Below are 27,182 nucleotides of genomic sequence, written 5' to 3' on the forward strand. Positions count from 1 at the left end.
TTGACTTCTGTATAGCTACTAGCTATATGTAATGAACCTGAAACCTGAAGTCTTCTTTAAGAAAATAAGATAGTATTTGTTTACTTTTCATAAACTTACCATATCCTTATTTTCAAGTAAATTGTTATTGATACTTAAGAAAAAAATAGTACTTGTTCAGTTTTCTTTTTAATGAATATTTATTTTCATACACATTTACATAAAAGGAGCAACAAACTGGTCTAATCCAAAATCAGATCGTACAATCTCAAAAATCACTATACAATTTGATATGTTTATATGTGTATCTATGATTATACCTATTGTTCATTTTGTTTTTCCATGAACACAGAAAAACCTGATACTAAGCCATTTAAAAAGTCATTTAAAAAATGTGCTAAATAAAAACATTAGGAATAGATTGGCTACATTAAGTGTAGTTGAGTTTACTTTAAATCTACCAAACTTTAGAAAACTCAATGAAAACTTAGATCATTTTAATAAAATATATATACAATTATGTGCATTTGAATATATATAAATACACAAATGAAAAATAGGTAACCATGTAAGTTTCTAACAACAATAAAGAATAATATATAAATAAAATAATTTCATACTCAATGGATATGATGAATTCATTAAAAGGGTTTAAAAATCTATGAATTTATACATTGTATCTGTCCTCACTGTATGCAAAAAGTCACAGAGTTGTATTTACTCATCGACTATCACATCACAGAGCTCTACATGTGAGAAAGTCTATTGAGGAATATAAAATGCTAACTACTAATCATGCTTGTTGTATTAAAGTGGTAAGCTTATTAATTACATTTTTCCATTATTTTTAAACTATCTATAACAATGTAACATTGTTTTGGTAATCAAAATACAGTTTGAAGTGCATTTGGCTGAAACATTTTTATTTTAATTTTGTAAAGAAATTTCTCTAATTTTTCAAAAATTGGCCCTTATAAGGAGCTAAAGGTGCATCAAAATATCATTCAAAGGAAAATATAGAAAGATATAAAAAACAATGCAAATAATAAAAGAGTGTACAATTTCAGAATACCTCGATCTAATTCCTAAATTGATCCACCCTACGTGAAATACGACACTCAATCAGAACCAAATTTTCCAATCACAAAAGACTCTTCTTTGAAGCCTTGATTTCTACAGATCACAGTCTGAAATATTTTATCTTTTAAATAGCCTGCACTACAAAAAATCAATCTGTGCTCCTTTTTTAACCTAAAATATATATAATTACCAATTAGTTTTGTTCATGGATTGGTTGGGTTCATATATCATGACCTGGGCTGAAATCAAGAGTCAGATGCTCAGCCAGCTGAACCACCCAGGCATCCCATGGATTGGTTGGTTTTTATGAGAATGAGATCATCAGAGTTACCATGCCAAATTGATGAAATTTTGAAAATAGTTTATGGATTCTCATCTACCAATTTGAGGATCCATGCCTAAAAACTAGTGCCTTCTGTCAACCTGAATAAAGAGTAGACTTCTCAGTGGAAAGGTGAAAGAGTATTCAAATGGGCTGGGGAGTTAAAAATTAGGCAAATTTTCACTCTGACAATTTTACTTTAAAGCCAAGACATCTGCCTGAGTTTAACATTACAAGGGATGAATTAAAACATACAGTTTCCTTCTCTGCTAGAATATTCCCATCAGCATAAACTCATGCCATACTATCTCCAATTTAAATCTCAAACTCCACGATTTTCCAATTCCTTCATATGCTCTGAAAAAGCATGGTATCCAAATTGGGTAAAAGAAGGGAAATAAAAGTGTAATATGTTTTTCAGGTAATTGTAGGCAATTTTTAGGGAATTTTTGGTATATTTCTAGGTAAATTCTGTGATATATTTTGGTTGAGAATGGGCTCTCTTGAATGGTTTGATTACTTTTATATATACATTAACCCCCCAGACCCCTCCAGGTTGTCCTTTCCTAAAGGTTGCAAAAATGCTGTGTTCCTATCTTCATCTACCTTGTTCACCCCTCTCCAAAGAAAGAAATCCTACCACAGGGCCCAAGAATCTGTACAGCTATGTTATCATGATATAATAATTATTCATTTTAAATCCTTGGGTATTCCAGATTTTGTCAAGTTTACACAAGGAGTGTCTATCTATGTCCACTAGATTACATAAAAAGTATGAAATACAGTTTGGAAAACAGGATAAAGATTTACAAGCTGGAATTCAGAATGTAGTTTAAGGAAAGACTTAAAGGTAAGGGAGCATATCTCAGCTCAGGAACAGACAAGTTTTAGCAGAAAGCCTTAAACCATAACAGATCCTATTTCCATTTTCTTCCCATTTGTCTGTGCTTGTGATACAATGAACTGTCTAAACAGACATGCCGAAGCCAATCAGGTGCTCTGCCTTCTACCAGCTCAAAACAACATGAGACAAAAGTAGGAGGAAAAAGCCATATCTGTCAAAAACATATTCCAAACTCTGCCTGTTGCTTCAATCCTGCTTTACAAATTGCTATTTTAACTTTCATAAACCATGCTTTAAATTATAAATCATTAGCAAAGAATATATGTCTTAATAGAAATTAGACAAGTGGGTATCAACTTATCTTTACAGACACAGCACCCAAAAATAGTGAACTTAAAGTTCAAGTTTTTGCCCACAAAACCCCCAGGCTGCATACCAAAACACTTGCCACACTTGGCCAGACTTTTTCTAATGGTGGTACATGCTGGGAGGTGGGGACATGGCATTACAATACATAGGAGGTAGGCTACAATTAAGTCACCTAGGATCATATATTCTCCAACAAATTCTCTCATGTCCATTTTCTTAAAAGAAATTTTTTTTAACGTTTTTATTTATTTTTGAGACAGAGAGACACAGAGCATGAATGGGGGAGGGAGAGAGAGAGAGGGAGACACAGAATCGGAAGCAGGCTCCAGGCTCTGAGCCATCAGCCCAGAGCCCCACGCGGGGCTCGAACTCGAACTCACGGACTGAGAGATCGTGACCTGAGCTGAAGTCGGACGCTTAACCGACTGAGCCACCCAGGCGCCCCTCTCATGTCCATTTTCAATTTGTCCTCTAGAAGGCACTGCCAAGTTATTTCCTAGAAATTTGTTACTTACCTGATTTTATGCTGCTTCAGCCCCCAACATGGCTACGGTTGATACCCCTAAAATAAGTCATGAATCAACACCTACTATTATAAGGAAATTTAAGATATTCAATCCAATTCCTTAAATCCAATTTCTCCAACTACAAGGATCCCATTCTCTTGAGCAAAGAAAACGTCATAGTTTTTCAAAGTATGCTTTAAGTCTAAATACAGCATATGTTCATGATATGTAAAATAGAAGCACCATTCCAAGTCTAAAGCCATTCATTGGATAACTATCCAAAATGACTGAAAATAAGATTGACTTTGGGGAAGTTTACACATGGATGACTAACTCAGCAGAAAGAAAATGGCAGATTCTATTGAATACTTATAGTATCCATTTGCCAGAGATATGAACAAGTGTTTCAGTGATTAATAAAAGGATAAGTAACCTCAAGCTTTAAGGAAATATATTAAAAACAGCCATCGAACATATTTTTTCTAACCTAGACAAATTTTTACCCAGACAATCTTACTTCTTAGCCAGGATAGCTGCCTGAGTTTAATATTACAAAGAATGAATTAAAGCTTACCATTTGTTTCTCTGCTGGAATACTCCCATACGATTTCCAGTTTAAAAAACAAAAAACAAAAAAATCCTTCCTAGACCTACATTCCCTCTCCAGCTAGTGCTTTATTTCTCATTTCCTCCCTTCAACAGCAAAACTCTGCCAAAGGTTTGTCTAGACACACTGCCTCCATTTCTATTTCCTTCTTCACTACTTTTCTTTTTTTAATTTTTTATTGTGAAATATATTGCATAAAGACTAATTTTTAAAATGAACCTCAAGGCAGTCATCATTTATTAAGAAAAATAGCATCACCAGTATTTTTGAAGACTGTGGCCCCTCCCCAACTGCATCCTGTCTACTGACTGTGTTCTCCCGACCTGGCCCAATCTGTTATCTGGCATGTTATCTAAATGTCCTTGATTTTCTTTGTGATTTTACTGCTCATAGATAGATCCCCAAATAACATATAATTTAGTTCTACCTACATTTAAACTAATATAAATGGAATCAAAATTATGTTTTAATAAAGTAGGTAGTAATAATTTATTCATTCACAAGCGATATGATATTCCATTGTAAGAATATATTCTAACTTACATAGCCACCCTTATCGTATTTTGCCATTACAAATACTGTAGCTTTAAACATTCTCAAATGAATCCTGTGGTACAAGTGTGCAAGAGTTTCTCCTGAAGATGGATTTTCTGGGTCACAGAGTGTGTGCATATTTATCTTTAACCTACTCTCTCTTGTCCCACTGCAAAAAGTTTCTCTTCCCTATGGCTCTGAAATAGCTCTTGTCCAGATCTTCAGAGATTGTCTGCATTGCAAAATCCAATGGTCAGGTCTCAACACTCATTTTTACTTAATAGCTCCAGAGTAGATCATTCCTTCCTTGAAACACGATCTTCATAAAGCTTCCAAAACACCATTGTCTCCTGAATTTAATCCTATCCCATTGGTCAAACTTTCTGAATTTATGTTATTGGATTATTTTCATTTTCCTATTGCCCAAATTCTGAGTAATTTGAGGTACAATTTCTCTTCTGTAGCTATACTTACTTTCTGTATGATTCCAACTAGTTCCATGGTTTTCACTACTATGTAAGCTTATGGTTTCCAAGGGCAAGTACTGTTCCCTCAAGTCCTCAATCATTCATTGGGAAACCCAAAATGTTCTTGCTTGAAAACAAGTTTTAATTCAATGTGGCAAAATAAGCCATTTTGAATCCTACATATCCATGCACTTTATCTTTAAGTCTTTTATGATATTTATACTCCATAAAGGATACTGCATTCATTCATTCATTATTCATCCATTTAAAAAATACCCACTTTTTCAGTGCCTAATAGTGGCACTGAAACCGTGTGGGGTGCTAGACATACAGAATGGAACTGAAAGGACTTGACCCTGCTTTCATGCTGTTTATTGGTAAGACAGGCACTAAAAAATTTAAACAAGCAAGTACCTATCTAATTATAGTTGTGGTAAGTACTACAGAAAAAAGCTTGGGGGTGGCTTTTATTAATTAAGATAAATTGAAGCAATTTTCATTGAACATATTTATTCTATGGAAATCTCAACAGAGCAAAAGGTAGTCTTTGTTGAAAATCACAAACTTTCTGGCCAGGAGACAACCTTTATCAGTGATTGATATGAAAATATGTGGTCTCATTTTTACTTTTTTAATAGGATGATATTAAAATAAGTATTGTAATAGAGGAAACTAGCCATTTATGGAAGGTTTCTCTAAGGGAGTATTATTTAATCAGAAACTTAAGTGCAGGCATGAAACAGATTATGCTAGTCATTAAACACCATAAAAGGGAGTTGGGATTATATCCTGATAGAAATGTAAAACTGTTAAAGATTTGGTGAGGGCAGAGACATTACTATGTTAGGATTTTTAAAAGACCATTCTGGCTGTCTGCAGATAATGATCCTTGGGGAAAGGAGAGACACCCATTGATGAAGGAAGACCAGTTGGAGGCTAGTGCAGTATTTCAGAAAAAAAAAAAATGAAGATGGAATGGACAAATGTGGTGGGAGTGCCGATAAAACTGGAGACAGACATAAGAAGCAGAAAGGATGGGCACTGGCACTTGACTGGGGATGAGAGAGGTGTTGAGGATGAGCACTGGGTGTTGTATGGAAACCAATTTGACAATAAATTATATAAAAAATAAAAATAAATAAAAAACATGAAAAGGCAAATTTGAAAAAAAAAAAGAGAGAGAGAGAGGTGTTGAGTAGGACTTTCAGTTTTTCTACATGAGTAACTTGAGAGATACTGGTATCATTTACTGAAAAAGAAATGCCAACAATGGGCTGTTTGATGGGGCAGAAACAGATTACAAGTGCTAAAAGGGAGAAGACAATAAATTCAGCTTTAGAAATGCTGAGTTCTAGACACCAAGTGAGAATATGTAAAGGATGTAGTTGAAGACTTTGGCTTGAAAATCATGTGTAGATCAGTGTTTCTCAGAGTGTGTATTTCAGAGTGTATAATCTCTATCTGAATCCCCTAAGGCACTTAAGTGTTATATTTGAGAGATGAATCACTAAATTCTACTCCTGAAATCATTATTATACTATACGTTAACTCACTTGGATTTAAATAAAATTTAAGAATTAAAAAAAAACAATGAAGGTTTCTGAGTAGCAAGACCAGACCCACTGAAACAGTTTACCTGGATATTGGACACAGGAATCTTTTGTTTTTCCAAGCTTTTCAGTTGATTCTCATGCACACAAACACTTGAGAGCTGTTGGTTTAGATGGTAATTGAAGCTGATTGCATGAGATCAGCTAGAGAGAAAAGAGAATACCCAGACAGAGCATGAAGAAACATAAGACACCTAAGGCTGAATACAGGAGAAGCAGCCAACAAGACATTTAAGAGGAGAAACCAGAAAGCTAGAGTGTGAAATCATGGGAGAAAAAAAAAAGACAGTGTTTCAATAAAAAAAGGAACTGTCAATAGTACCAAACGCTGTTACCAGATATGTCCTAGCCTTCCTCAGAAAGACAGGACTGCCTCGTGGCAAAGACAATTCTTTGGCCATTTTTAAGATGTCCCCAATGCCTAGCAGAAGGGCATTGTAAGTATTCAATAGCTATTGATTTTCCTAACGTTTATTTAATAAACACTGTTAATAGAGTGCCTACCATGTCCTGGGTTGCAAAAAAAACAATAAAATAACAAAGAAGGGGCACTGACAAAGTCAAGAGGCTTCATAGCAGCACTTAAACTCTCTGTAGATCAGTTTATTCTTTTGCACAACGGGAAGTCAGAGTGGTTATTCCTGAAATTCTCTTCCATTGTTAACATTCTGTGATTATACAGAATGTTACCACTCTTGAGAAATGCCATAATAAAGAAAATATATTATTTGCAGCTAAAGCTGGGTTCTACCTAAAAGAAGAATGTAGAATTTACCATTTATTGAACACAGGCCAGAGTTCTAAATACTTTTACAAATAGTATCCCATTTAATCTCACAGCCCTCCTTGGCATGTGATTGTCTTCATTTTATAAATGAGGAAAAACTAAGGCCCAGAGAGGTTTTATCACTTGCCAGCCATCAGTTGGTCTGTCTGATTACAAAAGTCATATCACTATTGTACGATATTATCTTACATTGTCTTTTTTTTTTAAATGTTTATTTATTTTTGAGACAGAGACAGAGTGCGAGCAGGGGAGGGGCAGAGAGAGAGGGAGACACAGAATCCGAAGCAGGCTCCAGGCTCTGAGCTGTCAGCACATAGCTCGATGCGGGGCTCAAACCCATGAACTGTGAGATCATGACCTGAGCCGAAGTCAGACGCTCAACCGACTGAGCCACCCAGGCGCCCCTATCTTACATTATCTTATATTACTTGTGTAGCAATTAAAAATACAGGCTTCTGGACAGGGCTAATGCTTCATTGAATACTTATATAAAAATAGAAGAAACCCAGTAAACGGATGCATTGGTTCAGGAGACAGAAAAGAACCCCTATGTGTGTGGCTCTTCATGCCCATGTTAGGAGCCATGTTCACAGAGTAAACAGGGCCTCATCCCTGTACAGCTCCACTTAAACAACAGACCATTAAAAACTTTGAGAGATACAGTGGAGAATTAATTACAAGCAGTGCCTGCCCTCATTTATTTGATTGACCAAGCATCAACACAGGGCCCAATGCCAGATGTAATTCTAGCTGTGTTAACAAATGTTTAACTCATTTGTCCTCACAAGTCTGGAGGTACTATTGGTATCTTCAGTTTGCAGGTAAGGACATTAAGGAGAAATTAGGTGAGTTCCCAGGTTCATATAGTAAGCAAATTGCAGAAGTGGAATTTGTACCCAGTTTGTCCACCTTCAGAACCTATGTTCTTAACTGCTGCCTCTCATGGTGCTTACCGTCTACTAGGAAGCAGGGATATGAAGATGGGAGATGGATAGGACCTTGTAAGCAGACAGACTTTCTTAAGAAATAGTGTTTGGAAAAACAGCGTGGGCAGTAAAGGTAAGGAAACCTACTAATAGAGTGGTCATGGAAATTTAGAAGGAGCCACCCTTGTAAAGGAGGAAAGAACAGTGTGAAGGTAACAAGTAAATTCACTGATTGTTTGTTCAATGACAACAGAGAAAACTGGAGTCCAGAGGAGTGATTTGCCTCACGTCAAGCAGTTTTTCTGACCACTTCAACAATGTTCTACCCCCACTATACATATTGTTTCCCAACATAAACCATATGTCTGCATTTTTCCTAAGCTCCAAGGGACATATTCTATTGTGTAGACCTCAAAAATATTAGGATCAGTGACCTTGGAATTCTGTTCATTTCATTATGACATAAAACCATCATGGGAAAATAATACTGAGAATGTCAATTCTTTCCTCTGCTTCTGTAGACAAACTGGGCAATAAGCCACTAGAATTAAATTCAGGGGGCGCCTGGGTGGCTCAGTTGCTTAAGCATCCAACTTTAGCTCAGGTCATGATCTCACAGTTCGTGGGTTCAAGCCCCACATCAGGCTCTGTGCTGACCTCTCAGAGTCTGGAGCCTGCCTGTATCTCCCTCTCTCTCTGCCCCTCCCCTGTTTGCCTTCTCTCTCTCTTTCTCTCTCTCTCTCTCTCTCTCTCAAAAATAAATAAACATTATAAAAAACTTTAAGAAGTACTAAACAGCTCCAACTACAATGAAATTCAACAGCTACGTGGTAGTCTCTCAAGTATCCAAAACGGAGAGAGAGGCACAGCAAGAAGCCTCCTTGTATATTTAAATATGAATAAGCGTGTCTTCTAAGCTGGGAGTGCAATAGTTCCCATGCTCTCCTGCAGAAACACTTAATGCCTTGGGCAAGTTAGAACTCACAGAGCAGCATTTTCTTAACTGAGTTCTGGGAACATTGTGATCCTCAAAATGTTAGGTATTTCAGGAATAAATACTTCTGTGCTCAAATAAGCTTGGGAAAACTCTAATATCTAGTCAGCTTAGGGTGCATATGGGAAGAAAGAATCAGCAGAATTAGGGAATGTGCAAAGAGCAAATGGGTTTTGTCACATCTCAACTTGAATTTAAATATAAGCTTTTTTTTCTGGGATTTCTTGGCCTTTTTTCCCCACCCTGACATATGATAGTAATATGTGTGACACACCCCCAGGGATCTAACCAGGCTTATAAGCAATTCACCATGCACTACTTGTAACTCCACCCAAAAACATAAGAAAACGCAAATCAGTAAGAGGAATGTTATGCCAGAATTATCGACTCTAAATTGTGTAAGAAGTAAATTATTTCAAAACTCCGATGCTTTAACTATTATTTGTAACAAATCACTTGCTATCAACAATAATACACCACTGTATTCCAATACTTCACTGAGAATTGCATGGTAATGGCGTTGAAACTTGAACTGAATTGGGGCGCCTGGGTGGCTCAGTCAGTTGAGCGACTGACTTCGGCTCAGGTCTTGATCTCATGGTTCGTGAGTTCAGGCCTTGCATTGGGCTCTGTGCTGGCAGCTCAGAGCCTGGAGCCTGCTTCTGATTCTGTGTCTCCCTCTCTCTCTGCCCCTCCCCCACATGCTTTCTGTCTCTCTTGGCCTCTCAAAAATAAAGAAAACTAATAAAATTTTTTTTTAAAAAAAGAAACTTGAACAGAATGGATTATTGAGAACTTTTCTGCTTCTGTGAGTTTAAGCCACTCTGTCAATTATTCTCTGACAGTTTGGTAATTTTGTTACTGCAATAAGTTAATAATCAATAAAATATGGATATAATTTTTTAACAGCTTTATTGAGATGTAATTCCAGAACATAAATATCACCTGTTTAAGTGTATGATTCAGTGGTTACTGGCATATTTATGGAGTTGTACAACCAGCACCAAAATCCAATTTCGGAACATTTTCATCACTGCAACAGATACATTTAAGTTTAAATTTTTTAAACTACTCATTTCCCAAAGAGCACTTTGACAATAAAATATCACATATGTATACTGCCATGAATATTTCCTTGTAATTTTCAGAAAGTTGGCAAATAATGTTGGTGCCAATAAAGGTTACAGATCTTCAGCCAAAAATAAGGAAAAAAAGGAAAGGAAAAGAAGGGAAAGAAGAGAATGAAGGCAGAAAATAAAACTTGTTTATTGAAAACTCAAACCAGATAGGTAAAAAAATTCTATTTGGAGGGAAATAGAAAAGGAAACAAATCTTCAACTAAATAATTGTTTCTTGCTTAGAACCTGCTCTAGGTTCAATAGCTCTGTCAATAATTACACTTTCTAGAACTCAGAAGGAATACTAACATTGAACAGCAGTGCCCTCTATAGTACACTAGGTTCTCCCTAACATTAATTATCAAGGAGATAGGTAACCTGGGTCAGGAATTTCTCTGTCATGACTGTTGGTGAAATACTAGGCGTATATTCTTCTGCAATGATTGAATCAACAAAACATTGCTCCCATAACTTTGTGGATTTGATGATTTCTAGAGAAATACACTTAAAATGTCAGCATCATGAAGTTTGAGAAGAAATACTTCCATCTGTTCTGTTGTTTTCAAATCACCTAGGTAGCTCACCTTTATACAACACGCTACCATCCACCATAATGCCACTGTGCCCATTTGCACACTGAGAAGGCTCCATAATCTCCGTGATGGAAGCAAGAACCCACCCTTTGGGCAGCTGTAGAGTTCCAGCAAAGATTACTTTCCTTATAAAAGCGAGTGTATATTAAGTATAGCAGGGCAGTGAACAGAATATGCCTCCAAGTCCTTAACTGACTCTGTAAGTCAGGAGTCTTCAGACATCTTCTATTAATAATTACACAAGACTGATTCTACAGTGTAAATCTGCATGTCTTTTTCCATATTCCCTTAGAAATCTTTTACAATGAGAGAACTGAACACTATGCTCAGAAGTTTAAAGTCAATTAAAGGAATCTTTCATATCTCAAATCTTCTATTTCAAAAACATGGCTGATGTTAGAACAAAGGAAATCTCACAAAAGAAGAAATAATTTTTAATTACAAAAATTTAAATGCCTGCCTTACTTATTACAGAAACATAAAGTGAACACTATTAACAAAACTGAAAATATTACAAAATTGAAACTATTTTTCAACTTAGCAGGGTCCAAATAAATTAAGATTTAATACACTATGATGAAGTATAATTTACAATATTTTCTTTCTCTAGTAGTTGTTTAATGCAGCCTCAATCACTAGGACCCATTGAAATTTTTCTAAATCAGTTAATAATTGTGATAACTTATCTTGAAATACATTTCAATGCTATAATAAAAATAATAAAATGAAAAAAGAATGCCCATGGACTTCCAGTATATGAAAATGAATCCTTCAAGTTTAAGACCAGTTAGACAAAGTATGAATAGAGCACCATTAGGAAAGGCATTTATTTTTTCCCTCAACAGTAAAGGTAGATTTTTCCTCCTGGAGCCACACTCTCTCATGGGATTCATTCTATGACCTCAATTTATTTAAAAGAGGCTGAGTTCCAGAGTATAGCCTGAGTCCTAAGAAAGAAAAAACTTAACAAGCCAGTGAAGGAATTGAGACCACACTCTTAGCTTTATTGGCAGCAGGGTCTTACAAACCATCAACTCCCAACTCCACGACTTCAACACACACACACACACACACACACACACACACACACACACACACACACACACACCTCTACCTATTAGTCATTTGTTCATATGAACTTGCAAATTTGGTGAGAAGAATTTGAATCCTGGATTGACTTTCCCTACAAATAACAGATTCCAGGACTTCAGCACATCATTTCAGGTCTGCTATATACAGTTGTGAAGTTTGTGCAATGCACTAAATTGCATGGCTCGGGGGAAGATTGGAAGCTGAGATGGAGGCTGTGCTCCCTGGAAAGCTGTCTGTCCCAGAGTGTTGCTGCATGCAGCCCAAGGAGCAGCTTTCATAATTGTCTCTGTGTCCCAGAAAAGCTGCCTTTTCCTAATTCTCATCAAAGTATTACATAAGTTAGCTCAGGTCCTCCATCACTTGCCCAGCCTCCGTAGCCTCAGGAAGCATAAAGTGATTTATATCTCCAAGGAATATAAACTTATTTCAATGCTACCCAAGAGAAAAATAAATTGGCAAGTAAATCATTGATTTAAAAGAAAGTCATGTAGTGCATTCCAAAGGTACACACACATAAAGTGGTGTGGGTTTGTGATTCAAGGATAAGATTCTTACCTTCCAAATTAACCTAGAGTTTTCAGAATGCACCATGGTTTAATGAAATAAATATATTCAAGAAGTCTTAAAACTGTGTCAATGACTCTGCCATCATCTAGTTGTGTAACGGGAATAATCCTCTTGTGTCTCTCTTTCTTGTGCCTAAGTTTATCAAGAACAGAAAAATTTAAGAAAGAAAGAAAGAAAGAAAGAAAGAAAGAAAGAAAGAAAGATAGATAGATAGATAGATGTTGGACTAGATCAGTGAAAATTTACTGGAAATAGGAGCAGGGGATCCTTTTCTCCCATCCCAAATTCAAACAGAAAAGCTATTCCATTTAATCTGTTTCCCATTATTGAACTTGCAAGCAAGACCTTGTTTGAACAAAGTGTTTCTCAACCTAAAAAAATTAAAACGTTGAATTAGATGTCTACTGCCTGCCTAGTGGAACCATTTCAGAGTCTTCATACTCCAATGCATAATGTAAATACACACACATATATATTCAAATATACGTGTTTGTATATCCTGTAACACAAAGTCTATAGATATATTTTGAACTTTCCATTTCTTAGCATCAGCAATAAGGTAGGCGATAGAAATGGATAACAACAACATGATAATTAACATAAAAATCTCCTCCCATCTGATGTGGACATTTGCAGTTTGAGCTTGACAGACCTGGATTCACATTCCAGCTCTGTCATTTACTAGCTGAGTAAGTAAGCCTCTATTTCATCATCTGTAAACTAGGGTTATTTACAAGGATTAAATTCAATGATGTAGAAAAAGTCAATACAGTGCCAGGTACATGGTAAGCACTCATTAGATGGCAGAGATTATTCTCCAATCTACATTTTGTCAGTATTTAAAATAAAAATGCACATCACACAATCCTATATGAAGTCCTTCCAAACTATAAATTATTTTTAAATCCTTCTTTGCAGTGTCACTCATCATTTTTTCCCATAAACAAACCTGATGCCGACTCTGGGATGGGTATTATGTTAGGGATGGGGCATGTCCTGACAGACAAGATGCAGGTCTACTTTTCATGAGATACAGCCTGGAGGTGGGTGCAGGGAAGAAGATCGTTGTTTCCCACATGAAGGGATAAGGACTAGAAGAGGGAAATTCATTGGACATTATGAGATCAGATGAGGGGAAGCTAGGGGAGAAAAAGGCATCTACCTGGAGGGAAAATAAAGATGGTTAAATTATCTTCCGAATAAAAGGGAAATCTGCCAGGAAGTTGAGGTATCACATTTTCTAGACAAAGGGTCATCACACTGACGTGGCTGTCCCATTTGGTCTGGCTGGGGTTAAGCGGGCACATGAGGATACGACAGAAGATGAAGCTGCAGAGGTGACTATGAAGAGCTTTCAATGCCACGTGGAAGGTTTGGATGCCATCCTGAGGAGCTTGACAAACTATAGATAAATTTTCAAATGAGATAGGGGAGGGGGAGAAAGTCAGAACCTAAGATTTAAATTCAAAAATTCCCTGGAAGGATTTTAAAGGGTTGATTGGAAAGAAACAAAAATCCTGAATTCAGTCTAGAGCCCTTCCTTTCCCATATCTCATAAATGAATCATCAGCAAATCCTCTAGGGTCTAAATTAAAAATATATCCAAACTCTGACATTTCTCTTACCACCTCCTCTGCTCCCATGCTTGTCTCAACTACTATCATGCCCACCTCAACTACTGAATGACAAGTTATCTGCCCTCCATCCTATCACCCAGAGTGATCCTATTAAAGAAATAGATCTGATGTCACTCCTTTGCTCAAAACCTCAAAGACTTTTTATTTGACTCAGAAGGCAGACCTAAGGCCTTACATGAAAAGCCCTAAAAGATCGGCCCCACCACTGACTCCTACTCTTATCTCCCTCTCATGCCCTCTACCTCTGCCTTGCTCATTCCACCCCAGTCCAGCTGCCCCCCCACCCCTTGCTCTTCTTCAGATTTACCAGGTGAGCTCCTGGCTCAGAGCCTGCTGTTCCCTCCACCAGAATCATTCTTCTCTTGGTTTCTTCTTGCATTAACTAATTAGTGATTGAGCAGTTAATGGAAGAAGGGAGACCAGTTAAGAGACATTTCAAGCAATATAAGTCAGGTGATAACAGTCAAAATTAAGAACAAAATAGATTAAAATAGGAAAAAAATTTAGGTATAAGATAAGCACTGTTTGGTGATCTCTTGAATGTGGAAAGTGACTAAGAGGGAGCAGGTGCAGCTAATTCCTAGGTCTCCAACTTAGAATACAAGGTAGATAGCAGTGACATTCACCAATTTTAGAAACAGTGCAGAGTAAGTGTAGTGCTGGGGAGAAAATTCAGTTTTGAACTGAACTGCTATATTTAAGGAGGTTTTAAAACATCCATAAGATGTCTGGTGATAATTGGCAGTAATGGCATGGAGCTCAAAAACAGAGGTCTGGGCTAAAGATCTATCTGAGAAAATATTATCCTATAGAACGTTTGCTAAAACCGTGACATAAAGTATGATTACTCAGGAAGAATGCTTCGTAGAAGACAACTGTGGACCAAACCTTTGTTACTAAGATATCTGAAATCTTATTTAAAAGGACACAAAATTGTCTAAAAGTCCTTTATATACATATCATGTGCATCTGAATTTGCAGTTACCCTGTCACTGTTTTCCTCCATTCTTTCAGATAATGGAAATTATTGCCAATGGCTCTATTAATCCACAGCCCTATAATGTTTGTAAGTATGTGTCAATAGCAAAGATTAATTACTACAGTAGTCCTATATAAATTTGATATATTAATGTAAGACTTACTTTCAAATTAAAATTAAATCAACAATTATTTTATTGCACACTTACTACAGTCCTACCTCTCAGTATATGTTGATCCCCTTTGCTTCCCCCAAGTGAAGTCAGAAGAGACAGAAGTCCCAAAGCTTTCCTATCTCCTGTAGTGTGAGGGAGGAGGTGTATATGAAAGGAAGAGCATGTGCTTTGATTCAAACAAACCTAGTTTCAGTTTTCAGCTCTGCCATTCCTGAGTAATTTTTAGTTATTTACTCTCTGACCCTCAGTTCTCCTATGTTCAAAACAGGGTTCATAATACCTGCTTTACAACTGTGAAGATTGGCAATATACATGTACAATGCCTGACACTTAGACTCTCATGATAAAAGTATGGAATACATTTTCCAACATTAACATAACATTTTCAAGTCAGTAAGAGAGCAAAGAGAGGGGGAAGCTGGTTAAACATGTTACAACTGAATTATCTGTTTTGCTGTTTAAATGCAAGCACTAAAAATCTCACTAATCAGGAACAAGCTTTGAAAGCAAAGTATTTTCTTGCACAGATTTCCATTGCATTGAGTAAAAATTCAGTGTTTACAAACATGTTTTCTCTACTAGTTTACAAAGTAAATATTGTGCACAATTTAGACTGTGTTGGCATAAGCTTTGTAACCAGCCACATACAGAGAGGTTCAATGACAAGGTTCACTATCAACAAGAAAGATATTTCTTCAGCTGTTTCTACAGGGTGGAACAACCCATTCTTATGCAATTAATTATGGCTTGTGAGATTAGATGACTTGAGCTCCACACCCTTTATTTATTGAGTCATATGTTTCATGGTGCTTTTTAGTCATTGAGTTTAACGTGTTTTCCATGAACTGAAGCAAAGTTGGTGCTAAAGTCATTCCCATGGGAGGCTCATCCAAGCTAAAGCATATGCTGACTTGAGCCTTTGGCTTTTCTTTTCAGCCTCCAACCTACTCCTAATCTTTCAGTACTTCTCCCTCCACACTCACAAATCTTAACACATTAGTTCATCTCTGGTTGAGGAGAAGGGTCAATCCATTGGCCCAAAATCCATTAGGTTTTTGGGTTTACCCTAGACTCCAAACCTGTCTCCTTTTGGCTCTGCCACTACTCAGCAGCCACTAACATTTTCTGAAATCACAAATGCCAAACTCTGAATTTGTGATCACATGTCATTGGTACAGTGACCACCTAAGGTAGAAGATGAGTAAATGGAGTCTCAAAAATCAGCAAATGTCAAAGTGACAATTTTCTCCAACTTGAAGTTTACCACAGTAGTGGTTTCCAAATATTGGACTCTGGACCAGCATCAGTGACAGTCAGTTTTCACCAGTATAGCAAAATGAACAAAGGAAGAGCAATAGAGTAAACAGGTATCATAAGGCTAAAGCCAAGTTATTTATTTTCTGATAGCCAGAGATTATGTCCTTCCTACTTCTAGGTACTTCAGTGTCCTTTCTTTAAATGATAAGGTTTGAGCATGGTTATTTTTTTTTAACATGTTTATTCACCAGAATTGAAGGTTGGCAAGTCTAGGTCTGCCTCCAATAATCTTTTGAAATGTTACTGGTCCCAGAACCACAGAATACAATGTGCAGGTGGTACATTGCAAAATAGCAGGAAGTGCCCTTCTGTAAGTTTCTGAGTTATGCAGAGCCCAAACAAGATCAGGCAACCCTGCAATGAAACCTAAATGTCTGGGAATCACTGACCCTCAGAGCATTCTTTTCACACTTATACCAGAATGTTGGCAAAACAAATAGGAAAAATGAAAGACTATATTCTGGCTAAATGTAACTGCTTTTCAGCTCTGTTAAGTCTTTTAAATCTGACACATGCTTATAAGTTAACACATGCAACAAATATTTATAAATATCGTATTTATCACCTATTTATGCCAGGCACCCTGCAAAGTGTCTGAAACATAAGCATGCACACTATCTCTTCCCTCCAAAGGCACACAGCCTAGTGGTAACCTATTTAACTAGAAATATATTTCATAACATAACTTCATTGATCTTCAAAATGGCTTGTGAGGCAGATATTATTAATTCCATTTGTCAGACTAGGAAAGTCTCAGATTAATGACAGTGTGATCTCCAAGCACACAAGGGATAAAACAGAAATTCACACTTAGCCCTTCTGGTTACCTCCCTCGTGCAAGTATATGTGGTTGTGGGTAGGTGAAGAAGATAGCATCTGGACTATATACTCAATATAATACCATGTACTCTATTCGTACAAATCTTTTGACTCACACTGAAGTTGACAAATTCATGGGGGAAAAATGATAAATCATGCAAATCTGCTGCTGCTGGTACAGTTCTTCATTTCAGGGGCTTGCTACTACTCTTCCTGGATCTCAACACTTATCCTCTGTTCACACCCCACTTTTAATAATATGGAGAATATGACAGTGAGGAATGCTACTGTTCTGACTCCCTTCCCCCCACTCCCCACCCAAAATGATTAATCTTCTCTACACCACTGGGATGGTGCCCAGTTATGGGAGGTTACTACAATAAGTGTCCAACATAGGGTCTTAGAAAAACTTACAGCAAAACAGAACAATTAGCTGTCATTCTTGAGAACTTCATCAACTGACAGAAGAAGGGAAAGTAAGTGCAAAGCATAGGTCAGATTTACTTATTTTTCTATCAACTACCAAAATGTCAACAGTTCTGTGCTGAAAGAAATTTGAAAGAAAAATTATTAAGGAGAATGTTAGTTCAGGTTCATTTCCAGGATTATGTTCTGATCAATAATCACTGCAGTTTCCTATAAATAGAACCACATATAGGCTAAGAGACTTGGGGAGGCAATAATGATCATGAGTACTGAAATCATGGCTTCTCGAAGTGAAAGAATTAGTCTTTGATCATTTTCTCTTGTTCTAAGGCCAGCACGGGTACCATCAGCCTCAAGATTCCTGAATCCCTATGTAGTGGGTTTCGTTGTTGTGGCAGGAGTGGTAATCCTGGCAGTGACCATAGCTCTACTCATCCACTTTTTAGCCTTTGGTAAGTACTAGAAGACTAAAAGTACCACTTTTTAGACCAAATAACTAAATACACCTTCAGATGACAAGTCTGTCATTCTTTTATTGCCACTTTTATTTTCTAATATAACCTAATTGAGGGTCTTCTCTATCTCTAAATACATGTTTGTGTCTATATATTCCCTTGATCAGTACTTTTCTCTTCTCTCTCTGTCTCTTTTGTTTTTTTAAAATAAACATTATTACCCAGGTAAGAATTACTCTAGCCAAAGGAAAAACGTCTCTTGATTCTTTTCTGACACTAGAATTTGCTTACTGTGTTTTTTCACTTAATATCATGATTTCCTTCTTCATATAATAACCTGATAAAACTGTAGAAGTGAAATATTGCAAAGAACTTTAAGTTTCAACACCTAAAAATTGGATGTACCTAGTTATTTGTTAATTCATGATCTATTTTCTGATAAAACAGTCTTAGTTAAGAGAAGAGTTATGAAAGATAAGGGAAAAAAACAAATTTTTAAAAAGATCTGTTCTTTTACTTTTCTCTATTATAACAAAAATGTAGAACATATGGACAAGAAACAATATAAAGAAACATATACCCTGCTCATTCATAAACAATGCTCCTTAATATTTCAGTGAACATCCCTTTCAGATGTTTTAACGTAAATATGCCAAATTTCACTAGATAACATAGGCTATAATCTGATTTTATCACTTATAAATGTACTCTGAGGTTATTTTATTTCAGCTACAATTGTGTTAAGTCATTTAAATCATATGTGTGGGTGTAGGTATGTGGGTATCCATGAATATGGAGAGAAAGAGAGAACATAACTTATTGTATGTTCTATTGTAAATGGGCACAAATGCTTATTTGAGAGTTGAAAAACTCCTAGTGGCACAATAAAATTACCAACATTAGAAAAAACAGTAGTGAGGAATAATATTTCTCAGCCAATCTAATTACAAAGTTGTTGCCACATTTTGCTATCAAATCACCCAGAGTCAACTATGTCTTAGGTGAACTACAGAGGCAGGAAAAAGAAATCTCAAGTTTCCAATTAAATTAATGAATTTTCACTTTTGATGGTACTATATTGTCACACAAACAGAACCTAGGTTAATCCTCTTCAGAGGGTGACCATTTACAGCCCTTGAAAGGCTTGTCCTTCCACTACAAAGGAATACATTACCCTTCCACCAGGATCTCCAACTCTTTCTCCTGATTGAAGTATTTCTCTGCATTAGTTATTGCATATGAATGATCAAAAGAAAGCAGGGATTTTCCTGAGACAGGTTAGGTTATGCCCTTGTTCATAATGTTTCTAAGATGTATACAGTGTGTTTTGGGAGTCTTTATTTTCCTCACACAGCTGAATGTGTCCTCTGGAAGACTTTTTTTGATGAAAACAATTCACACTGGACAACCAATTAGATATCCTGTTCAAAGGCTTATTTTCTAGTTTTAGTATAAAAAACTAATGACAAGTCAATAATACCCCTAAAAAGATTATTATTTGAAATAATTTTTAAAACTATTCAGAATTATTTTGGGTATTCCTTAGTGATAAATGAATAATAGCATATTATAGACATTCATTAATATTTCTTGAATTAATAAATCTGCAATCACAAATCTCCCAAAAATATAGTAAAAATGAAAATTATGATACTTCTGAGCAGTTTGATTTCACAAATGATGCTGTTCTGATTTTCCTACATCTTTAAATTTTCAGCTTTGTCAATTTAAAAAAGAGAGAGACGAATAATTTTATTATAGTTACATTTATAGTAAGTTTGGAGTTTTAAGAGAAGCAACTTTTTTTAAATTGTGTAAGATAGCCTCCCATAATCCTGAACAAACTAAAGAGTAAAGTACTTAGCAGTGAGATTGATTCTGCCTTTTCTTTGTTTTACAGATCAAAAGTCTTATTTTTATCATAGCAGCTTTCAAATCCTAAATGTCAAATACAGTAATCAGTTAAATTCACCAGCTACACAGGAATATAGGGATTTGAGTGGAAGAATTGAATCTATGGTAAGTTAATATTTCTCTTTGCTCTTTATCCCATCATCAAACAAATTTGATAATAAATCTGATATTTTGTGATATATCTGTAATTGCTAGATGCTCTATATTGTTTTCTTCCCTGAATACTGAAAGATATGTTTCTTTGTGATTTTTTCAAGTTAATTTGCTAGTATACTGGTTCTTTACATTTTTTAAGTCATAAGTGGAAAGTGTTAGAAGAGTCTTGAATAAATTAGTATTTTACATGATTATGACTTCAAAGGGTGGAAGTCTATTGTTTGTACAAGTTGAGCATTTCTTACTGCTCTCCTTGAGATTGCCTTTCTAAATCCTTTTCATTTTGCCTTCTTTCCTTTTTCTTATCCAACTAAACACACAGGTAGCAGGTGTTAAAAGATATGTTTGCATGTCCATAATAACATAGGTTAGACAACACCCTACTTTGGCTCAATGATATACATAGAAAATATGCAAAGCAAGCTCGGGCTTTCAGTTGAAGAGGCCTTCCAGGAAACCTCACAAGTGGGCCCTTTGCATTCATTTATGACCATGGACCAGTGTGTGACCTTTCACCCAGAGAGTCAGAGTTGACCAGTGTCAAGGTTGCTTACTTACCCTTCCTTTTAAAGAGTCCTAAGAATATAAATTAATCCAGTTGCTCTAAAACTTAAACATTAACAAAATCACCTGGAAGGTTTTTCAAAACACAAATTTCTGGGCCCTGATGTGAGAGTCTCTGATTCAATAGGTCTGGGGTAAACTGAAGAGTTTCCATTTCTAAGTCCCAGGTGATGCTGATGCTAATGGTCCAAGGACCACACTTTGGGAACCACTAAGTTAATCTAAATGAGGACTCTCATGGCTGGGGGACTGAATCACTGGCTTGTCTAACACATTTTTCCCCAGAGGCAAACCTCACTAGAAGCCAACTTATGGGACAACTGCTTAGTTAGCATGGGATTAGAGCAAGGGAAGTTAGGTATATCATTTAAATGTTTAATGAGATCAGAATAACAGCTGAATCAGTGATTTGGGAGGAGAATCTATGACAGATCCTAAGATTTTCCTTGTTTTGAGAACCTTGAGAGTTTTGCAAAGTACTGGGCAGGCATTTTGTAAAATCCCATAACTGGGCTTTCTAAACTATTTCCTCATGCTTAGGGTGGAATTACAGGTTCAGGGGAGGACGACCATAGAGAAAGAGTATCATTTTCACTCCATCACATGAAGGGGGTTCATTAAATTGTCAACATGACTTATCACTGTCAACTTGATCACCCAGCTGAAGTAGTGTTTGTCAGGTTTCTACACTGTAAAGTTACTTCCTCTCTTTTCCATACCATACTCTTTGGAAGAAAGACACTATGTGCAAGCCACACATAAGGAGTAGAGGAGTGAAGCATTAAGCGTTGAATGTTTGAAGACTATTTAAAATTCTTCAGTCAATTCTCCCATGTATTTATCAACCACTTGCTTATATCAATATAGTGGTCTCTGCATTTTTAAGATTAATTTTTATTTGTTTATTTTTAACTGTACCTATTTTTTTAAATTTTTTTTAAGTGTTTATTTTTGAGACAGAGAGAGACAGAGTGCAAGTGGGGGAGGGTCAGAGAGAGAGGGAGACACAAAATCTGAAACAGGCTCCAGGCTCCGAGCTGTCAGCACAGAGCCCGACGTGGGGCTCAAACCCACGAACCGTGAGATCATGACCTGAGCTGAAGTCGGATGCTTAACAGACTGAGCCACCCAGGCGCCCCAAACTGTACCTGTTTTTTTTTATTTTTTGTTTTTTTTTTAAATATAATTTATTATCAGATTGGTTTCCATACAACACCTAGTGCTCATCGCAACAAGTGCCCTCCTCCACTCCCAATGTTTATAGCAGCACTTTCAACAACAGCCTAAATGTCCATCAACTGACAAATGGATAAAGAAGATGTGGTTTATATATACAATAAGAATAATTTTTAGGCTGCACTCCAGAAATGCTCCAGTTTACATTTTCACCAGCAGCACATAAGTATGCACAAGTATGCTTATTTCCCCACAGCATTAACCCTCAACGTTGTAAATCATTTTATTTGTTGCTAATCTAGTAGGTGAGAAGTGATATCTCACTATTATTTGGATTTTCATTTCTTTGACTACTAAGATTTAATCTGTTTGCATATAGTAATAGGTCATTTTTATGACTTCATTTGTCAATTGCCTGATCATGACTTTGCCCATGTTCTTACTGGAGCATTTGTCTATTCTATATGGATTCGAAAAAAACAAAAACAAAAACAAAAAAAACACCACTTATCCTTATTAGCATATTAAAGTTTGCCTGTCATTCACATTGCATATATTTCTCTAATAATGTGATTTGACTCTCAATCCTATTTATGATGTAGGGATTTTTTAATGTTAAACATTTAATTTTTTATATATTTCATATGTATTGCATATATTTCATATATATTTTATATGTTTATAGAGCTAAATTATCAATCCCTTTTATGATTTCTCATTTTTTGTCATGTTAAAAATGGCTTTATTCATTCTAAATACTCTTTAAAATATTAACCCTCATTTTCTTTTTATAATTTTATTATTTCAGTTTTTAGTACCAAGCTATTGAGAGTACTGTGGTTTTATAATATATTTAAACACCTGGCAGGAAAAGATTTCACTTGAAATTCTTCTGATGTATGATTTCCATAATCTCATTTATTTATCCTTCTGTAAAACCACTTTGAACATTTAAAACATTGTATGAATGATACTCTAATAAGGTGCTAATCTATAGTTTACAAAGCACTTTCACATGTATTATACAGTCATATAAATTGACAAATCATTTTTAGAGATGCATAAAATAAAGGTTGTGAGTTTAGGAAACATGTCAAAGGCCATTCAACTGGAGTGTAGTAGAACCAGAATTCAAACCAAGGTCTCCTGACTCCAAATCCAAGTATCATACCATTTCCCAATGGTAACATGGGTATCATCATTGTCCTTGTCCCACAGACAACATTGTTTTCCTTCATGAGCAATAGAATAGTCTCAGAAACTTCTATGAGGCAATTCATCTCTCTTTTCTAGCTCTCAGTTTACTCATCAGTGAAATAAAGTCATTGGACCAGATAATTTTCACAGTACATTCTAACTCAAAAAGCCTATGATTTTATGACTTTCATGCAATATATTCATTCATCTGTTTTTCCTATCCTGCCTCTCTGGCCACTCCTCTCTGTCTCTATAGGCTCACCTTCCTTTATACTGTCATTAAATTTTGAAATTCCCCAAGGCTTTGACTTATGCTCTCCTCTTTTCTCACACTGGTTTTTTTCTATCCTTAGATGTTCTCTTTGATGAGTGTTACTTCAACCAACACTTGCACACTAATGACTCATTCTGTCTCCAGCCCAGACTTTTCTTCTGTACTTCAGATCTGTTCACCACACTGCCAGCCTAATGTCTCCACTTGGCTGTTTTTTTATTAATCTTAAATTTATTCTGCCCCAAATCAAACTCATGATTTCCCCAGAGCCTCCTAGCCTCCTTCCAATAATCCTGTCCCCATTAACAACATTTATTCAGTTTTCCAAACCCAAACCCTGGAATTCATCTTTGAATTACTGCCCTCTATCATTCCAAATACCCAATCCATTACCAACCTCTGCAGGTTTTATCTTCTTTATTTCCCTCAAATCCATTCATTTCTCTTCATACCTACTAACACCATGTCCATCCAAACCATCACCTCTACTCTGAACTACTAAAATAGCATTAACTGATTTGCATTTCTTCCCCAAAACTAAATATCCATAGGCAGCAAAAGAAATTATTCTCAAATTGCAAATCTGATTGTATTATCCTTTTGTTTAAAACACTTCAGCAACTTCCCATTATTTATGATAAAGACCACTAACAAGACATGCATGGTCTGGCCATTCTGGCTCCCTAGCCTCCTTGCTCTCTATGCTACAGCTGCACTGGCCTTCTTTCATTCCTGAAACACACCTGTGTGTTCCCACCTCAGGACTTTGCATGTGCCATTCACTTCACTTGTGAGGCTTTTTCCTTCCTCTTCAACTAGCTAACTTTGATTCTTCCTAACAATCTCAACTCCACCAGCATTTCCTCCAAGAAACCTCTCTAATATTGATTGGATCAAATTCCTCTACTGTATTTCTGTACTTATCAGTTGTATTTTACTTAAATGTGGATGATAACTTGATTGGTGCTTGTCTGCTGCCATTAAATGTAAGCTCCATAATGGCAAGGACTGTTTATTTTCTCTCACCATTGTACCCAGTGCTTGATAGAAGGGGTGTGCAGCAAAAAAGTTACTGAAAACCTGTTGTTGAATGAGTGAAAAAAAATGAATAAGGCCATCTAGAAATATTGAAAGCACCAGTTTGCAATATATATATATCAAAACCATGAGCACATTCTGACTAAATGGGATGGGTCTCTGTCAATAAAACAAAAGATTTCAGTCAGGATTCATACCTGGGATCAACTGAACTGTTGAATCTCCCCTTTGTTATCAGGTGTGATAATGCAATAAATTCTGCAAACAATTGCCACTTTTTCCAAAATATATCTAATTATAGTCCCATGAACAAACTAGTTCATAGGAAGAGAAAGAAAACAATACCCATTTGAGATTAATTTTATATCACTTAAACCATCAGGGCTTCTGGGTAAAATTCATTTCAGTTACGTCCATTTAACAAGCATTAATTATTGGGGTGCCTGGGTGGCTCAGTCAGCTAAGCGTCTGTCTCTTGATTTCAGCTCAGGTCATGATTTCATAGTTCATGAGATTGAGCCCAAAGATGGACTCTATGCTAACAGCACAGAGCTTGCTTGGGATTCTCTCTCCCTCTCTCTGCCCTTCCCCTGCTTATGCACAGGTCCTCTCTCTTAAAATAAATAAGTAAGCTTAAAAAAAAAGCATTGATCATTACTTAATGCCAAAAAAAACCCAATTTGATAACATACTTGACAATGAAATGTTCTTTGAATGAATAAATAAAAGATGCATTCTATCTGTTGGTTCCTGTGCCAAGTCTTAGGGATACAAAATAAAGACATCATTGTAGTCAGAGGCTCACAGTGGTCTCCAAAATGGGGTTGTGCATTCCAGGGAGGGATTCACAGTAATTAATTGTGAATACTCAAATACTTGGATATCACTCTACATGTTTTCTTCTCATAAAGAGTATTTTTTAGAAGGAAGTGTTTTGTTACTATTTAATAAATGGATTGGCATTGGTACCTTGTTTGGTTTTATGTCAGCTGGTCCCACACACACATTGTTTGTAAAGGTATCTTGAGGGAAGAGGGGAAGGGCAGTAACACTTTTACTTCCTCTGAGTAGATTTCAAAAATGTGCAGTTTCAACTGGATTTAAAGATTTTATTATCTAGTCCTAAAACTAAACAAAGCCTCCCAGAAATCACTAAAGGAACTGAGAAGAATCCTGCAAAACACAAATTTTAAAACCACAATTCAGAGATAACTCTAATATGCCAAGGACAGTAATGACCAAGTAAAGGAAGAGTAAGGTAATAACAGAACTGACACTTCACTGCTACTGACTAAAGCAAATTTACCAAGTGAAGCAATAAACAGTATCTTTCTTAGAAGATATTTAATACACACAAACACACATACATACCCTGTCTCTTCAAAGTGTAAGAAATTAGGCGCTTTTTAAATAAAGTTCATACCATGGAGAGAAGACTTTGAAAGTATGTTTAGCAACGGGTCCATCATGAGGTGTTTGGATTTTCTTGTGTTTTACTGAAAATGTTGCATCTTACCTATAAAAGTGCTTAGACATGCACACATAAAAACTGGGGGGGGGGAGGATTAACTATCATGTTTGGTTGATTTTGAACATACTTCTTTTAATGTTTTTTAAATGTTTATTTATTTTTTAGAGAGAGAGAGCACAAGCAGGAAAGGGGCAGAGAGAGGGGGATAGAGTATCTGAAGTGGGTCTGCATTGTCAGCACAGAACCCAAGGTGGGGCTCAAACCCACAAACCTTGAGATCATGACCTGAGCTGAAATCATACGCCTAACCAACTGAGCCACCCAGGTGTCCCTAAACACGCTTCTTTAAAAAAAACATATAAAATGAAACACATTCCATTTGGTTTGCAAGGATAACCAATTGAAATCAGGGAAGACGGAAAGTCATGTGTTAAATTTCAACAAAACCTTTGCACAATGGTTGGGAGGGACTGACAACTTTGTGTCATGATTTATTAAATTCTGCCAATGAGGCACTTTATACATTTAGTGCCATGTAATGGTGTGGAAATATCTTCAGCATTCCAAACCAAGTATTTAAATTAAACTTAGATCATAACTTTGAATCATTTTATTACAAAGTATTTCAAAAATTATAAATTCTATCCACATTACCAATGAAAATATTATTACTAAATATAAAGGGGATAAAATGACTAAATGTTTGCTCTGTTAATTTGGTCTTTTTAATTTCTAATTTCGTCAATGTTTTATAGTATATATTATTAGCAGTACAGTGTTACTGCATATATATAATTTATAAATAAATATACATGTTTGTGCTACTCATGCATAAAATATTTTATCCATAGGAATGCATAATCAAAAATTTTTGCAGACCACTATAATAACAGATCATATTGCCACATATTTTATCTTTTTCTTGAAAACTGAACTTTCCATATCTGGTTAAACAGAAAAGAAACTGATAACTGGAGGGTGGTTGAAATCACAAAAACAACATTATTTCCATTATTCAGCTCATGAATAATATGAACAAAACCATACCTATCAAGTAAGAAGACACTAAAAATAAGGTGATTTATCTTCATGGGTAGCTAATAAGATCTTTCTTCTCTAATGATGGAAATGTGTGATAACTGCAAACATTCTATATGTAATTGTCTTACACTTTAATGGCTGGTCTATT

The 27,182-nt window shown here is 36.0% G+C and overlaps 1 protein-coding gene across 1 annotated transcript in view; it reads left to right on the plus strand.

The window, feature by feature from the left end:
* LOC102960358 (transmembrane serine protease 11D) overlaps window positions 1–27,182 on the plus strand; it is a 64,853-nt gene that overhangs the window by 13,798 nt on the left and 23,873 nt on the right. The window contains exons 2-3 of the mRNA XM_042984787.1: window positions 18,076–18,200; window positions 20,104–20,222. Of these exons, the coding sequence (XP_042840721.1) occupies window positions 18,076–18,200; window positions 20,104–20,222 (244 nt within the window). The remainder of the gene's footprint in view (window positions 1–18,075; window positions 18,201–20,103; window positions 20,223–27,182) is intronic.

The sequence above is a fragment of the Panthera tigris genome, chromosome B1 (genome assembly GCF_018350195.1).
Source record: "Panthera tigris isolate Pti1 chromosome B1, P.tigris_Pti1_mat1.1, whole genome shotgun sequence".
Classification (NCBI taxonomy): Eukaryota; Metazoa; Chordata; class Mammalia; order Carnivora; family Felidae; genus Panthera; species Panthera tigris.